General features: G+C 48.0%; 1 protein-coding gene across 5 annotated transcripts in view; it reads right to left on the reverse strand.

Annotated features, from left to right (window-relative positions):
- Nucleotides 1–16592, reverse strand: part of LOC121584867 (MLX-interacting protein-like) — a 50840-nt gene that overhangs the window by 10720 nt on the left and 23528 nt on the right. For 2 of the 5 annotated variants that reach the window (XM_041901044.2, XM_041901048.2), the window contains exons 4-12: nucleotides 16443–16532; nucleotides 16143–16184; nucleotides 13542–13782; nucleotides 2351–2440; nucleotides 2056–2150; nucleotides 1297–1894; nucleotides 782–888; nucleotides 574–676; nucleotides 152–264 (exon numbers count right to left, since the gene is read on the reverse strand). In XM_041901044.2, coding sequence (XP_041756978.1) covers nucleotides 152–264; nucleotides 574–676; nucleotides 782–888; nucleotides 1297–1894; nucleotides 2056–2150; nucleotides 2351–2440; nucleotides 13542–13782; nucleotides 16143–16184; nucleotides 16443–16532 — 1479 coding nt within the window. The remainder of the gene's footprint in view (nucleotides 1–151; nucleotides 265–573; nucleotides 677–781; nucleotides 889–1296; nucleotides 1895–2055; nucleotides 2151–2350; nucleotides 2441–13541; nucleotides 13783–16142; nucleotides 16185–16442; nucleotides 16533–16592) is intronic. The other 3 variants (XM_041901047.2, XM_041901045.2, XM_041901046.2) reach the window with 3 other exon arrangements.

Consider the following 16592-nt stretch of genomic DNA (forward strand, 5'->3'; position numbering starts at 1 on the left):
CACACACATAATTAGAATGATCAGAGTCTGCAATGCTTCAACGGCAGGCACACAACACTGGACCAGCTTGAAAAAGCTGTAGTTATACACAGACACAGTCACAGTCACAGACAGAGAGAGAGTAGTAGGCAGGAGGGTGGGCTGCTGTTACCTGGTTGGACTCATTCTTGGAAAGGGCTGTGCTGCTGCTGAGGGGAAACTGAGGACTGGAGACCTGCTCTGACCCACACGGTGACCCCTGACCTGAGCCACGCCCCTCATTCCCTGGGTGACACAGATGATCCACACTTACCAAAAACCATCATAACAAAGACTGCTACACCCTGCTACACCAGTGAGCACCAACTCACATTAAAGACAATTCAATAATTTTATGGAAAGCAGAACAGTACTGTAAACATTCCAAAACAATGTGTATGAATGTGTTACCATGCCACATCCTGTATGCACACATAGAGCTAATAGATTGATAGCTTAGGTTTGACAGGAGGAAAACACCCTCTGACACTTGACTGAGCTTAGTGTACATGCATATAACAAAAAAAGTAAGGGCCTGGCGTATGTCACTCTCACCAGTACTTGTGGAGGGTTTTTGTTTCTTGCGGCTGGAAGAGTAGGTCTCCTCTTTAGGGATAATGAGCTGGGGAGACTTCGGAAGGATATGAATTCCAGGAGCCTGAGATAGAGGGATGGAAAGAAATAAAACACAAATTAAATGAAAACGATCTTAAATAAAACAGTTGAAAGCAAAGGGGGTGCTTCAGAGCACACCGGGTCTTACCCTTGATAGGCTGGAGGAGCCGATGACCACGCCAGTTGAGGGAACCACGTCTGCTTTCAGGGGGGTTGGAGTAACAATCACTGCACTGGTATGCCCTGGGAAGGGTGCTGAGACAGCAAAACATCATCAGTCAGGGCCTTTGACATTAAAACCACAGGGTAAATGCTGATTCTTTCATGTATTTAATGTCTAATATTGAGCTTGGATGTCATTGATGATCTTTGCTAGGATCATTTAGGCTGATTCGCCTGCAAACATTGACTAGTTTTCATTTAGTTTTTCATTACAATAGTAACTGACTATATAATGATAGACGGTAGCACCACCTTGTGGTGAGATCACACTGTGGAGCAGTAATCCCCACACCTCAATAAATACTATTGTTTCTAATGTGGTAGTTTTTTTCTGGGTAGCACCGGCTAGGCATGTATTAATTCAATATTACATTTGATATTAAATCAATACACCATTCATATTCAGCTACAGTTAAACCTTTTGGGATGTGATTAACTCACCTGTTAGGATGAGGTGAGATGAGATGGCAGGAACAATCCTTTGCACACGGCGTGTCTTTTTGTTGGAGCAAGAGGGCTGGATGGGTCTGGGCAGGGTGAAGGTCTGTGGGTGTTGGGGGGTGGCGGCAGGTGAGGGTGCCAGAGGCTGGAGGGGTGGTGGTGGAGGTACCCGGGTTAGGGAGCTGAAGTTAGACCTGTGACTGAAGGTGGTGGCAGCATCACTGGGTATAACAGTGGAGGAGGCTGTTTGTGTGATGATAGATAAGGGTGTGGAACCGTCCAGGCTTGTGGCATCATCCAGGGGTGGGGGGGCTACTGGTGTTGCCGTGGCAGCACCCTGGCAGGGCTGGGTGTGCCGCACCGTGGGAAGGGCTGAGGGTTGCATGAAGGAGGAGCCTCCAGCCTGAGTACTAGGGGGCACCGGCCCAGAGAACAGAGGCATGTAGTTCTGTACGTAAGAGGGGCTTCCACTGGTCCCACTGGTTTGATTTGACATGGGGGAGGAGATAGTCAGGGGGGCTGGGGAGGCGATGAGTCTGTGGTCAGGACTGACGGACGGGAGGTCAGCTGAGAGGTGCATGGAGGAGAGTAGCTGGCCCTATCAAGTCACAAGGACAAGAGCAAAGATAGCACATTTATAATGTTATCAGCTAGTAAGATGTTGTGAAAACATCTAAGAATAAAAGGCAGGAGTGTGTTAGGTCTGTGGGTGTGTTAGGGTTGAGGTTCACAGGGACCGGGCCTACGGTTGGGGTTTACCTGGGATTGAGAGCTGCTGCTGGGTAGAGGAGTGGCGGATGAGGTAGTGAGGGAAGCAGAGGGGAAGATGGGCTGACGGAGGCTGTGAAATAAGTCTGGAAGAAGAGTCTCTAGGTTAGTTAGAATTAGTATAACATCCACTCTACCCTCATAAGTGTTAGGATATGTCACCTGCTGTATTACACTTCCCATATGAGAGTAACATGGTGCTCCAGGGTGCTGTTAAAGAGTTTGTGCACTGTGCAAGTGACATTATTTTAGAGTTTGTCGCTGTGGCAGAGTACATTGTCATTACCTTGTAATTGCTCATAGGAGTCCATAAAGTCCAGGTTGGGCTGTAGGGGGATGAGTCCAGGCTGGATCATGTCTGCGTTCCCTGCATGAGCTATGGGGAACATGGATGGGGTGTGAAAAACAAACAGACATTTCCTATAGATCTGATTGGGGAAAGGCTTGGGTGGATCTGAGTGAATAGAAACAGGCTTGGTGTACGGCAGGGCTATTCAACTGGCGGCCCGCGGGCCAGATCTGGCCCCTGTATCAATTTAGAATGGCCCTTTGATCAATTCTGAACATTAATAAAAAGAACAGCTAAAAAATCCCCGCAAAATCCAATGTTTAGTGCCAAAAGGAGCCCTCGTTCAATATTCTCCAATGGGAGAATATGTTTTCCTGTAGTCCCACCCATTAAGTGCCGTCAATCAATATCACCCAACATACGAGTTACAGCCAATCAGAGCTGCTAACAGGGGTACAGGGTCTGTCTGCCCGCCTATTGGCGCTTTCACTGCAGATGAGATCACTACACTGCCTGATACAGCAGCGCGCGATTTGAGTTAAAAAACATCACGGACTCAGTTATGGCTATCATAAACTTTATCCGATCAACATCTAGCCTGCAACATCGCTTGTTTCGTAGTCTGCTGAGCATCATGATCTACTTTTACATAAAGATGTTCGGTGACTAAGCAAGGGTAATAATGGCTGAGCAGCCTATGTGAGCTTAGGGAGGAGAGTTGCTTTTCTCAGCGATTGCCGCCACAAGAAAGCCAACACATACAGTGCCTTCAGAAAGTATTCACACCCCTTGACTTTTTCCACATTTTGTTGTGTTACAGACTACATTTTAAATGGATAACATTTTGATTTTGTGTCACTGATTTACACACAATACCCCATAATGTCAAAGTTGAATTATGTTTTTAGAAATGTTTACAAATTAATAAAATTCCATCATTTTGTCATGACAAGCCTAAATAGGTTCAGGAGTAAAAATGTGCTTAGCCACCCTGTAGGCCAGCAGCATACCACCCTGCATCCCACTGCTGGCTTGCCACTGAAGATAAGCAGGGTTGGTTCTGGTCGGTCCCTGGATGGGAGACCAGATGCTGCTGGAAGTGGTATTGGAGGGCCAGTAGGAGGCACTCTCCTCTGGTTAAAAAAAATATCCCAGGGCAGCAATTGGGGACATTGCCCTGTTTAGGGTGCCATCTCTCGGTTGGGATGTTAAACAGCTGTCCTGAATCTCTGTGGTAACTAAAGATCCCATGGCACTTATCGTAAGAGTAGGGGTGTTAACCCCGGTGTCTTGGCTAAATTCCCAATCTGACCACCTAATCATCCCCAGCTTCCAATTGGCTCATTCATCTCCTCTCCCCTGTAACTATTCCCCAGGTCGTTGCTTTAAATGAGAATGTGTTCTCAGTCAACTTCCCTGGTAAAATATTTTTTTTTAAATATATATATATATATATTGTGACGTCACGAGAGGCTACACAGCTTTCAGCGGGATTGCTCAAGTAGTGCAAGGAGACAAGGTTCAAACAAAACAAGGATTTTATTATAGGTCTTGGGAAATTAACGAAAATATAACAAAATTCTGTTCTCTTGTGGCTCTTTAAGGGTTAACAGTTCAGGGATGTCTCTTCCACATCCAAAATCATAATTCTCACTCGCTCAGATAACTTTTCCCCAGCCTTACTGTAGTCCACGTTGCAGCTAGTGGCCAACCCAGCAAAAAGTCCTTCCAAATGTCTCTCACGTATTTCCACAGGTGCATATATCCAAAGGTGAGTATTTTCCCAAAGGTAAGTATCTCCAAATCCTTATATTCCCCATGGAAGTGGACGTGCAGCACTCTTGTCCTCCAGAGAGCCCAGGTTGGAGACTGTGTCTCTTCCCTTCCCACCCCCCCCCTCAGTGTGTCTCTTCCCTTCCCAAAACTTCAGCTCATCAGCTCCTCATTTGTTTCAGCTGCGTGGGAAGATTGGCCATAGAGGGGTGGAGTTCCCGACCATACCAGCAGATGGAGCCATAGCTGTCTGGGTTTGCAGCCACCTCAGGGGGGATGTAACGTCCCTCCAGGACACAGCCTCTCGTGACATCACACATCCCCCTCCTCGGGACCGACGTCCTCGTCGGGGTAAAGGCAGCGAAGAAGGCATCACGCCGGGAGAGGGCGTCCGCCTTGCCGTGGTGCTTGCCAGACTGCTCTCTCTTCAACTCCTCCAACTCTAGGACCAGGGACTCAGCCTCCTGTTGTCTCTCCTTGAGTTTCTTACTGAACGCATCAGCCTTGGTTTTAGCAGAGTTTAGCTTCTGTTGAGCAGCTTTCAGTTCCTTCTCTCTCTCTGCCTCCGCATTCTTCATCTTGTTCTCCAACACCTTGTACTTCTCCTCTGCCTTCTTCTGGACCTCCTTACTACTGCGCAGGGTCTCCTCACACTCCTCAATGGTCCTGCGCAGCCTCTCCAGCTCCTCCTGTTGCTTAGGGAAGGAGCTCTGTTGGAGTTTAGCCTGGAGGATATCTAACTCTTCTGTCTTCATGTCTAACTGTTGCTTTAACAAACAATACCTCTCAGCGGTCCCCTTCAGACCAGACAGTTCTTTGTCCAGATTCTGTAGCTCCGTCTCTGTGTCGGTCTGGGCACCTGCCATCCCTATCAGAGCCCGGGCGGGAGTGAGTAACTCGGAGGATTGCACCGGAGCCTTCCCAGGATGAGTCTTGCCTCTCCGTTTCCGAGGTACTCGGGTTATCCTCTCCTGAGACTCTCTCCAGAGTGGGTAAAAGGCTGGGCAGTCTCGTCCAATTAGGACAGGGACGGGGAGGGAATCAACCACCCCCGCCGTCGTGTGTATGGTTCCCCGTGTGCTGGTCATTGTAAGTTCAGTAATGGGGTATTCTCTGGTGTCCCCATGGACACAGGAAACTGGGAGGACTTTCCCCGGGGTCAGACACGTTGGGCCCACCAAATCCTTACGCACCAGGGTGGCCCGGCTACCAGAATCCAGTAAGGCCTCCACATCATGGTGATTCACAGTTACCGGGCAGGTGGGGGGGGTCGATCTGGGCCGCCATCTACGACTCCCAAGAGCGAGGCAAAACGGTGTGTGGGTGCTGAGCTGGAGGACTCCGCAGTGGGCATAGGTTCATCGGCTGGTTTCCCACACTGCCAGGAGATATGTCCCATCTCCCCACACCGGTAACACTGTCGAGTTTCCCCTCCTGGTGTACTCTTCTTGGACCCGCCTGGTTTCTGGCTCCCCTGGAGCCGGGATAAGTCCTGACGTGGCTGGGTTCGAGACCTTGGGGGTCCTTTGGACGGGTTCTTCCCATTTGTGGTGGGGCCGCACTCCTGGGGTCTTTTCGGGAAGCATTCAGCATCTCCGCTGTGGCCTGGTACTTTTCCACAGCTTCCACGGTCAGATCAGCCGTGGTCAAGGCCTGTTGACTGATGAACCGTTTTGCCTCATAAGGCAGGGCGCGTGAGGTAACGATCCACCACAACGGCCTCCACCACCGCCGCTGCTGTATTCCTCTGCGGATCCAGTCATTTCCTTGCGATTCGGACAAGTTCATGCATCTGCGCCCGAGGAGGTTGGTCTGGTTGGAAGGTCCAGCTGTGAAAGCGCTGGGCCATACCAAACTTTGTGAGTCCATATCTGCTGAGGATCTCAGACTTCAGGGCATCATAGTCAGTAACCTGGTCAGGGCCCAGGTCCCGGACAGCATTCAGCGATTCCCGGTTAGAAAGGGGGCTAACAGACCAACCCACTGTTGCTTGGGCCAGGCTTCCCTAGTGGCCGTGGCCTCAAATGCATGCAGGTATGCCTCAATGTCATCGGTAGCTCCCACCTTAGATATAAAGTCACTTGCCTTTATTGGGCGGGTATTTTGGACCACCCTCTGTCTCTGCAACTGCAATTCCTCTGCCTTCAGAAGGTTGGCTTTCTTTTGCTCCTCCAAGAGAGCCATGTTTGCTTGCATCTGGGCTTGCTGGCCAGCAACAAGGGCTTTCAATATGTCCTCCATTTCAGTCGGGCGGGGAGCCTACGGCCAACTTGGAAAACTGGGTGATCAAACCTTCGGTATCCTCCTCTGACATGCACTATTAACGCTTGAGCGTGCCCGTATTCTCCACCATCTGTGACGTCACGAGAGGCTACACAGCTTTCAGCGGGATTGCTCAAGTAGTGCAAGGAGACAAGGTTCAAACAAAACAAGGATTTTATTATAGGTCTTGGGAAATTAACGAAAATATAACAAAATTCTGTTCTCTTGTGGCTCTTTAAGGGTTAACAGTTCAGGGATGTCTCTTCCACATCCAAAATCATAATTCTCACTCGCTCAGATAACTTTTCCCCAGCCTTACTGTAGTCCACGTTGCAGCTAGTGGCCAACCCAGCAAAAAAGTCCTTCCAAATGTCTCTCACGTATTTCCACAGGTGCATATATCCAAAGGTGAGTATTTTCCCAAAGGTAAGTATCTCCAAATCCTTATATTCCCCATGGAAGTGGACGTGCAGCACTCTTGTCCTCCAGAGAGCCCAGGTTGGAGACTGTGTCTCTTCCCTTCCCACCCCCCCCTCAGTGTGTCTCTTCCCTTCCCAAAACTTCAGCTCATCAGCTCCTCATTTGTTTCAGCTGCGTGGGAAGATTGGCCATAGAGGGGTGGAGTTCCCGACCATACCAGCAGATGGAGCCATAGCTGTCTGGGTTTGCAGCCACCTCAGGGGGATGTAACGTCCCTCCAGGACACAGCCTCTCGTGACATCACAATATATATTGTGACGTCACGAGAGGCTACACAGCTTTCAGCGGGATTGCTCAAGTAGTGCAAGGAGACAAGGTTCAAACAAAACAAGGATTTTATTATAGGTCTTGGGAAATTAACGAAAATATAACAAAATTCTGTTCTCTTGTGGCTCTTTAAGGGTTAACAGTTCAGGGATGTCTCTTCCACATCCAAAGTCATAATTCTCACTCGCTCAGATAACTTTTCCCCAGCCTTACTGTAGTCCACGTTGCAGCTAGTGGCCAACCCAGCAAAAAGTCCTTCCAAATGTCTCTCACGTATTTCCACAGGTGCATATATCCAAAGGTGAGTATTTCCCAAAGGTAAGTATCTCCAAATCCTTATATTCCTCATGGAAGTGGACGTGCAGCACTCTTGTCCTCCAGAGAGCCCAGCTTGGAGACTGTGTCTCTTCCCTTCCCAAACCTTCAGCTCATCAGCTCCTCATTTGTTTCAGCTGCGTGGGAAGATTGGCCATAGAGGGGTGGAGTTCCCGACCATACCAGCAGATGGAGCCATAGCTGTCTGGGTTTGCAGCCACCTCAGGGGGATGTAACGTCCCTCCAGGACACAGCCTCTCGTGACATCACACATCCCCTCCTCGGGACCAACGTCCTCGTCGGGGTAAAGGCAGCGAAGAAGGCATCACGCCGGGAGAGGGCGTCCGCATTGCCGTGGTGCTTGCCAGCCCTGTGGACAACAGAAAAGTTAAACGGTTGCAAGCTCAAAAACCATCTGGTTACTCTACTGTTTGATTCCTTGTTCTTGGCCATCCACTGCAGAGGGGCGTGATCAGATACCACCATGAAACGTCGGCCCAGGAGATAGAACCGGAAGGGACTCCAGGGCCCAGACTACAGCCAGACATTCTTTCTCCACCGTTGAATAGTTCTTCTCTCTTGGAAGTAACTTTCTGCTTAGGTAGAGAATGGGATGTTCTTCACCGTCATGTGCCTGGGTGAGGACAGCACCCAGACCCACCTCCGAAGCATCCGCTTGGACAATGAATTCCTTCTTGAAGTCTGGTGCCACCAGGATCGGACTGGAGCAGAGTGCTCGCTTCAGGTTGAGGAAAGCCGCCTCCGCCGCAGGGTTCCACTTCACCATTCGTGAGTGGCGTTTGGTCGTCAGCTCCGGTCAACGGTGCAGCTATGGTAGCAAAATCTGCAATAAAGCGTCTATAGTAGCCAGCGAGGCCCAAAAATGACCTTACTTGCTTCTTGGTGATGGGCTGCGGCCAGTCCTGTATGGCCCGCAGTTTGGCTTCCTGTGGTTTGACCAACCCCCGCCCAATGGTGTACCCCAGGTAGTTTGTCTCACTGAAGGCCAGCTTGCACTTCTTCGGGTTTGCCGTGAGCCCTGCTTCCCTGAGCGAATCCAGCACCGCTTGTACCCGGGGGTATGTGGCTGGCCCAATCCGGACTTTGTATAACAACATCATCCAAATAAGCCGCTGCATGCACTCTTGTGGGGCGCAAGGACTCGATCCATCAGGGCGTTGGAACGTGGCAGGTGCCCCGTGGAGACCAAACGGAAGTCGGGTATACTGGTAGAGCCCCTCCGGGGTGGCAAAGGCTGTCTTCTCCTTAGACGCCGGGGTCAGGGGCACCTGCCAGTAGCCTTTTGTGAGATCAAGAGTGGTTAGGAAACGAGCATGCCCCAAGGAGTCTATTAAATCATCGACACGAGGCATTGGGTATGCATCAAATTCAGACACTTCATTCAACTTTCGATAGTCATTACAAAATCGGACTGAACCGTCTGGCTTGGGAACTAGTACGATGGGACTTGCCCAGGCACTGTGGGACTCTTCGATTACTCCCAACTCCCGCATCTTCCTTACCTCCTTCTGTATAACCACTTTACGAGCCTCTGGCACGCGGTACGGGCGCTGGTTTACCGTTCGGCCAGGCATGGTGCGGATCTCATGTTGGACCACCTCTGTGTGACCGGGAAGGGAGGAGAAGACATCCTGGTTCTGCTCCACGAGTTCCAGGGCCATCTGTCGTTGATGTGGGGACAGATTTGGACCCAGCTGAACCTCTTCTCGCGCGGTTCCTTGGTCTCTGTGGGGGTAGACAGCTGAACAGCGCCTCTCTGGCGTGCCACTTCTTTTAAAAGGTTAACATGATAAATCTGCTCAGTTTTTCTTTTATCTGGTTGCCTCACCTTGTAGTTTACTTCTCCCATGCGTTCAATGACCTCATATGGTCCTTGCCAGGTTGCCAGGAATTTACACTCAACGGTTGGCACCAGGACCAGCACTCTGTCCCCCGGCTTAAACTCCCTGGGTTGAGCAGATCTGTTGTAGGAGGCTTGCTGTTGCCGCTGACTGGCCTCCAGGTGTTCCCGCATCATGGGATAGATGGCCTTCATTCTCTCCCTCATAGCCCCGACATGGTCGATCAGTGTCCGCTGTTGGCATGGCTGCTCCTCCCAGGCCTCCTTGGCGATGTCGAGCAGTCCTCTGGGTCTGTAGGAAAGCAAGAGCTCAAAGGGTGAAAAACCAGTAGAAGACTGAGGTACCTCTCTCACCGCAAATAATATGTAGGGTAACAGCTGATCCCAGTTGCGCCATCTTCCCCCTACCGCTTTCCGCAGCATGGATTTTAGTGTTTTGTTAAAACGTTCGACTAGGCCATCTGTCTGGGGGTGGTAGACCGAGGTTCTCAGCTGTTTGATTTTCAGTAAAGCACAGAGTTCTTTCATCACCCTGGACATGAATGGAGTCCCTTGGTCCGTCAATATCTCTCTTTGGGATTCCCAGACTAGTTGAGAGACGGAACAGCTCCTTGGCGATTTGTCTGGATGTAGCCTTCCTCAGCGGAATGGCCTCCGGGTACCGGGATGCATAGTCCAGAATGACCAGAATGTATTGATGTCCCCTGGAACTTTTCGGTAAGGGCCCGACTATGTCTAATCCAATCCTCTCAAAAGGAGTTTCGATAATGGGCAAGGGAATGAGCGGGTTTCTATATGTGGGCTTTGGCGCAACCTGCTGACACTCAGGGCAACTACGGCAGTAGTTCTCTATCTCTTTGTGTACTCCTGGCCAAAAGAAACGTTGCATGATTCTTTCCTTAGTCTTCTCTACCCCCAAGTGGGCCCCCTAGCGGGTGTGTGTGTGCTAGGTTGAGTACTGTGGCCCGATAGGGCTGTGGCACGAGGAGCTGTTCATGCACTTCATCATTTTTCTTGACTATCTGATATACTAACCCCCGGTTTACTGCGAAATGGGGGTAAGTAGGGTTTGTCTTATCACCTAACACTACACCTTCTAATACCTGCACATTTCTTAAGGCATTTGCAAGAGTAGGATCTTGTAATTGAGCCGTACCATACTGGCCTGTGAGAGGGGGAAGCTCTTGGGTGCCTGGGACGTCTTCTTCACTGGAGAACGGAGCACTTTCCTGGGCTGCGTTCTCTTCTCCCGTATCCGGACCAGTCTCGGTGTCGGTCGGGGCACCTGCCATCCCTATCAGAGCCCGGGCGGGAGTGAGTAACTCGGAGGATTGCACCGGAGCCTTCCCAGGATGAGTCTTGCCTCTCCGTTTCCGAGGTACTCGGGTTATCCTCTCCTGAGACTCTCTCCAGAGTGGGTAAAAGGCTGGGCAGTCTCGTCCAATTAGGACAGGGACGGGGAGGGAATCAACCACCCCCCGCCGTCGTGTGTATGGTTCCCCGTGTGCTGGTCATTGTAAGTTCAGTAATGGGGTATTCTCTGGTGTCCCCATGGACACAGGAAACTGGGAGGACTTTCCCCGGGGTCAGACACGTTGGGCCCACCAAATCCTTACGCACCAGGGTGGCCCGGCTACCAGAATCCAGTAAGGCCTCCACATCATGGTGATTCACAGTTACCGGGCAGGTGGGGGGGTCGATCTGGGCCGCCATCTACGACTCCCAAGAGCGAGGCAAAACGGTGTGTGGGTGCTGAGCTGGAGGACTCCGCAGTGGGCATAGGTTCATCGGCTGGTTTCCACACTGCCAGGAGATATGTCCCATCTCCCCACACCGGTAACACTGTCGAAGTTTCCCCCCTCCTGGTGTACTCTTCTTGGACCCGCCTGGTTTCTGGCTCCCCCTGGAGCCGGGATAAGTCCCTGACGTGGCTGGGTTCGAGACCTTGGGGTCCTTTGGACGGGTTCTTCCCATTTGTGGTGGGGCCGCACTCCTGGGGTCTTTTCGGGAAGCATTCAGCATCTCCGCTGTGGCCTGGTACTTTTCCACAGCTTCCACGGTCAGATCAGCCGTGGTCAAGGCCTGTTGACTGATGAACCGTTTTGCCTCATAAGGCAGGGGCGCGTAGGTAACGATCCACCACAACGGCCTCCACCACCGCCGCTGCTGTATTCCTCTGCGGATCCAGCCATTTCCTTGCGATTCGGACAAGTTCATGCATCTGCGCCCGAGGAGGTTGGTCTGGTTGGAAGGTCCAGCTGTGAAAGCGCTGGGCCATACCAAACTTTGTGAGTCCATATCTGCTGAGGATCTCAGACTTCAGGGCATCATAGTCAGTAACCTGGTCAGGGCCCAGGTCCCGGACAGCATTCAGCGATTCCCGGTTAGAAAGGGGGGCTAACAGACCAACCCACTGTTGCTTGGGCCAGGCTTCCCTAGTGGCCGTGGCCTCAAATGCATGCAGGTATGCCTCAATGTCATCGGTAGCTCCCATCTTAGATATAAAGTCACTTGCCTTTATTGGGCGGGTATTTTGGACCACCCTCTGTCTCTGCAACTGCAATTCCTCTGCCTTCAGAAGGTTGGCTTTCTTTTGCTCCTCCAAGAGAGCCACGTTTGCTTGCATCTGGGCTTGCTGGCCAGCAACAAGGGCTTTCAATATGTCCTCCATTTCAGTCGGGCGGGGAGCCCTACGGCCAACTTGGAAAACTGGGTGATCAAACCTTCGGTATCCTCCTCTGACATGCACTATTAACGCTTGAGCGTGCCCGTATTCTCCACCATCTGTGACGTCACGAGAGGCTACACAGCTTTCAGCGGGATTGCTCAAGTAGTGCAAGGAGACAAGGTTCAAACAAAACAAGGATTTTATTATAGGTCTTGGGAAATTAACGAAAATATAACAAAATTCTGTTCTCTTGTGGCTCTTTAAGGGTTAACAGTTCAGGGATGTCTCTTCCACATCCAAAGTCATAATTCTCACTCGCTCAGATAACTTTTCCCCAGCCTTACTGTAGTCCACGTTGCAGCTAGTGGCCAACCCAGCAAAAAGTCCTTCCAAATGTCTCTCACGTATTTCCACAGGTGCATATATCCAAAGGTGAGTATTTCCCAAAGGTAAGTATCTCCAAATCCTTATATTCCTCATGGAAGTGGACGTGCAGCACTCTTGTCCTCCAGAGAGCCCAGCTTGGAGACTGTGTCTCTTCCCTTCCCAAACCTTCAGCTCATCAGCTCCTCATTTGTTTCAGCTGCGTGGGAAGATTGGCCATAGAGGGGTGGAGTTCCCGACCATACCAGCAGATGGAGCCATAGCTGTCTGGGTTTGCAGCCACCTCAGGGGGATGTAACGTCCCTCCAGGACACAGCCTCTCGTGACATCACAATATATATATAACAATAAATTGCATGGACTCTGTGTGCAATAATTGTGTTTAACATGATTTTTAAATGACTACCCCACACACAATTATCTGTAAGGTCCCTCATTCAAGCAGTGAATTTCAAATACAGATTCAACAACAAAGACCAGGGAGGTTTTCCAATGCCTCGCAAAGAAGGACACCTATTGGTAGATGGGTAAAAAAAACAGACATTGAATATCCCTTTGAGCATAGTGCAGTTATTAATTTAACACTTTGGATGGTGTATCAATACACCCAGTCACTACAAAGATTAAAACAGTTACAGAGTTTAATGGCTGTAATAGGAGATTACTGAGGATGGATCAACAACATTGTAGTTATTCCACAATACTATCATAAATGACAGAGTGAAAAGAAGGATGCCTGTACAGAATACAAATATTCCAAAACATGCATCCTGTTTGCAATAAGGCACTAAAGTAATACTGCAAAAAAATGTGGCAAAGAAATTACATCTTTGTCCTGAATACAAGTGTTATGTTTGGGGCAAATCCAACACAGCACATCACTGAGTACCACTCTTCATATTTTCAAGAATGGTGGTGGCTGCATCATGTTATGGGTATGCTTGTCATCGGCAAGGACTAGGGAGTTAGTGACATCTTCAAATCAATTAAATTGACTTAATTTGGGACTACAGGGGAGGCATAAAACAGTTATTGACATGATTGAAAAACGGACTTCTTTTCTAAATAAATGTGTTATTTCCCCACTGTAAATATCATTCATATCAAATCTGGCCCCTGTAAGAATATAGTTGATAAGCCCTGGTGTATGGAATGGGATGTTGGTGGCAGGCCCTCACCTATTTCCCTGGGATTGGGCCAGGCCATGGGCTGGTGGGAGGCCAGCGTGGAGAAGAGTGTGTCAGAAAACTCTGACATCAGCACGTCCATGTCAAAGAGTGGGTCCATCTCCATGGGGACGGGTGACTCACAGCTCTTGCGAGCAACGCGGCGCCCAGCCATTTCCTCATCCTGACAAAGGGACACACAGAAGGTGTCTGGAAAGACCTCCCCAAACAGCGAAAACTGCTCTTCTGGCCCCTTGGGGTATTCAAAATGCAACAAGCCAGCCAGTCACACAAAAAAAACATGCAGTGCACACACTATACAGCATATCAGTCATATAACTAATCTATTTAACAGAGTAAGATAAAACAATTATGAAACATGCACATTGCATACTCAAATTGATTCCAAGCAGTCTCTCTGATAAGACATATGCCTCATAACAATCCAAATAATTATGCAACAAGCGGTGTTTTTTTTTTTTTTTGGGCGGTGTTTGTTTGCACAATTGAAGTAGGCCTATTACACTCCCCTACGTATTTATTTGGACAGTGAAGATTTGACTCTATACTCCAGCATTTTGGATTTGAGATCACATTTTTTCATATGAAGTGACAGTAAAGAATGGCACCTTTTATTTGAGGGCATTTTCTTATATATTCTGTTTTACCATTTAGAAATGAAAGTACTATGTATCTAGTGCCCGCATTTGAACGCGTCATAAGTATTTGGAGAAATTCAATTATGTGTATTAAAGTAGTCAAAAGCAAACTATAGTTTTGGCAAGTTGGTTAGGACATCTACTTTGTGCATGACACAAGTAATTTCTCCAACAATTGTTTACAGACATATTATTTCCCTTATAATTCACTGTATCACAATTCCAGTGGGTCAGAAGTTTACATACACTAAGTTGACTGTGCCTTTAAACAGCTTGGAAAATTCCAGAAAATGATGTAATGTCTTTAGAAGCTTCTGATAGGCTAATTGACATCATTTGAGTCAATTGGAGGTGTACCTGTGGATGTATTTCAAGGCCTACCTTCAAACTCAGTGCCTCTTTGCTTGACATCATGGGAAAATCAAAAGAAAAATCAGCCAAAACCTCAGAATTTTTTTTGTAAACCTCCACAAGTCTGGTTCATCCTTGGGAGCAATTTCCAAATGCCTGAAGGTACCACGTTCATCTGTACAAACAATAGTACGCAAGTATAAACACCATGGGACCACGCAGCCGTCATACCGCTCAGGAAGGAGACGCGTTCTGTCTCCTAGAGATGAAGGTACTTTGGTGCGAAAAGTGCAAATCAATCCCAGAACAACAGTAAAGGACCTTGTGAAGATGCTGAAGGAAACAGGTACAAAAGTATCTATATCCACAGTAAAACGAGTCCTATATCGACATAACCTGAAAGGCCGCTCAGCAAGGAAGAAGCCACTGCTCCAAAACCGCCATAAAAAAGCCAGAATACGGTTTGCAACTGTACATGGGGACAAAGATCGTACTTTTTGGAGAAATGTCCTCTGGTCTGATGAAACAAAAATAGAACTGTTTGGCCATAATGACCATCATTATGTTTGGAGAAAAAAGGGGGATGCTTGCAAGCAAAAGAACACCATCCCAACCGTGAAGCACGGGGTGGCAGCATCATGCTGTGGGGGTGCTTTGCTGCAGGAGGGACAGGTGCACTTCACAAAATAGATGGCATCATGAGGAAGGAAAATTATGTGGATATATTGAAGCAACATCTCAAGACGTTAAAGCTTGGTCACAAATGGGTCTTCCAAATGGACAATGACCCCAAGCATACTTCCAAAGTTGTGGCAAAATGGCTTAGGGACAACAAAGTCAAGGTATTGGAGTGGCCATCACAAAGCCCTGACCTCAATCCTATAGAAAATGTGTGGGCAGAACTGAAAACGTGATTCATTCATGATTTTCGGTAATCAAGTGTTCAGAAACATATTATATTCTTATTTACAATAAAATACTACAAAATGACACAATACATTATTTACCATTAATTTATATTCGGCACAACATAATCTTAAACACAACAAAAACAAAATCCAAATGCATCCAACAAGTTTGTAGAGTCACAAGCTGGATGTAGTCATTGCGTGCTAGGAATATGGGACCAAATCCTAAAGTTTGACTACTTTAATACACATAAGTGAATTTGCCCAAATACTTCTGACACTTTAAAATGGGAGGACTAGATGCATAAAGTGCTTTCATTTCTAAACGGTAAAACAGATATGTATGAAAATACCCTCAAATAAAAGGTGACATTCTGTACTGTTGCCTGATATGAAAAATATGATCTCACATCCAAAATGCTGAAGTATAGAGCCAAATTAAACGTTTTAGCTTCACTGTCCAAATAAATACATAGGAGAGTGAGTGTATGTGTACTCAAAAACAGCATTAGAACATAACCTACAACTTTCCTACCCACATCTAGTTAATTTATTCTGTGACATTAATAACCTATTATTTTTCATTTTCACATTAGATTTCAGATGTACTGATTATTTGGGTGTTAACCACTCCTTTGTTATTACCAAATTTGAATAGAGGCAGCACCACATACAAGAACGCTAAGAATGCATACCTTGAGAAGGCTTGAGAGATCGTCATCCTTGTGCTTCTGTAACTGTGACAAATTGGAAAATCTATGTTATTTGGCAGATTCCTATATTGAAAGTATAACATGTAGTAGAGCATAGTAAATGTAGGATATTCAACTGGTTGCCTCACCATCCAGTTAAAGCAACTGACAAGAACCTAAAATAGGCCTACTGCTGCTTAGTCTTGAACATTAGCCTACTTTGTTTAATTGCGACATTGCGGTACTTTAATATAAACACAGAAAAGGCACAATTTCAGGCAATAACAAAATCCATTACTCTACCCTTTTCTTGAAATATGTCCTCCACTTGTGATACTCTCGAATTACAATTTCAATTCTTCTTTTCCAATATTTACCCTCTGTGGCTATTGCCTATGGAAGATAGAGGGGGAGGGAGAAAAGAACATGAGGAGAGGTTGACAGGAAAGTGGA

Source organism: Coregonus clupeaformis, chromosome 16, assembly GCF_020615455.1.
Source record: "Coregonus clupeaformis isolate EN_2021a chromosome 16, ASM2061545v1, whole genome shotgun sequence".
Classification (NCBI taxonomy): Eukaryota; Metazoa; Chordata; class Actinopteri; order Salmoniformes; family Salmonidae; genus Coregonus; species Coregonus clupeaformis.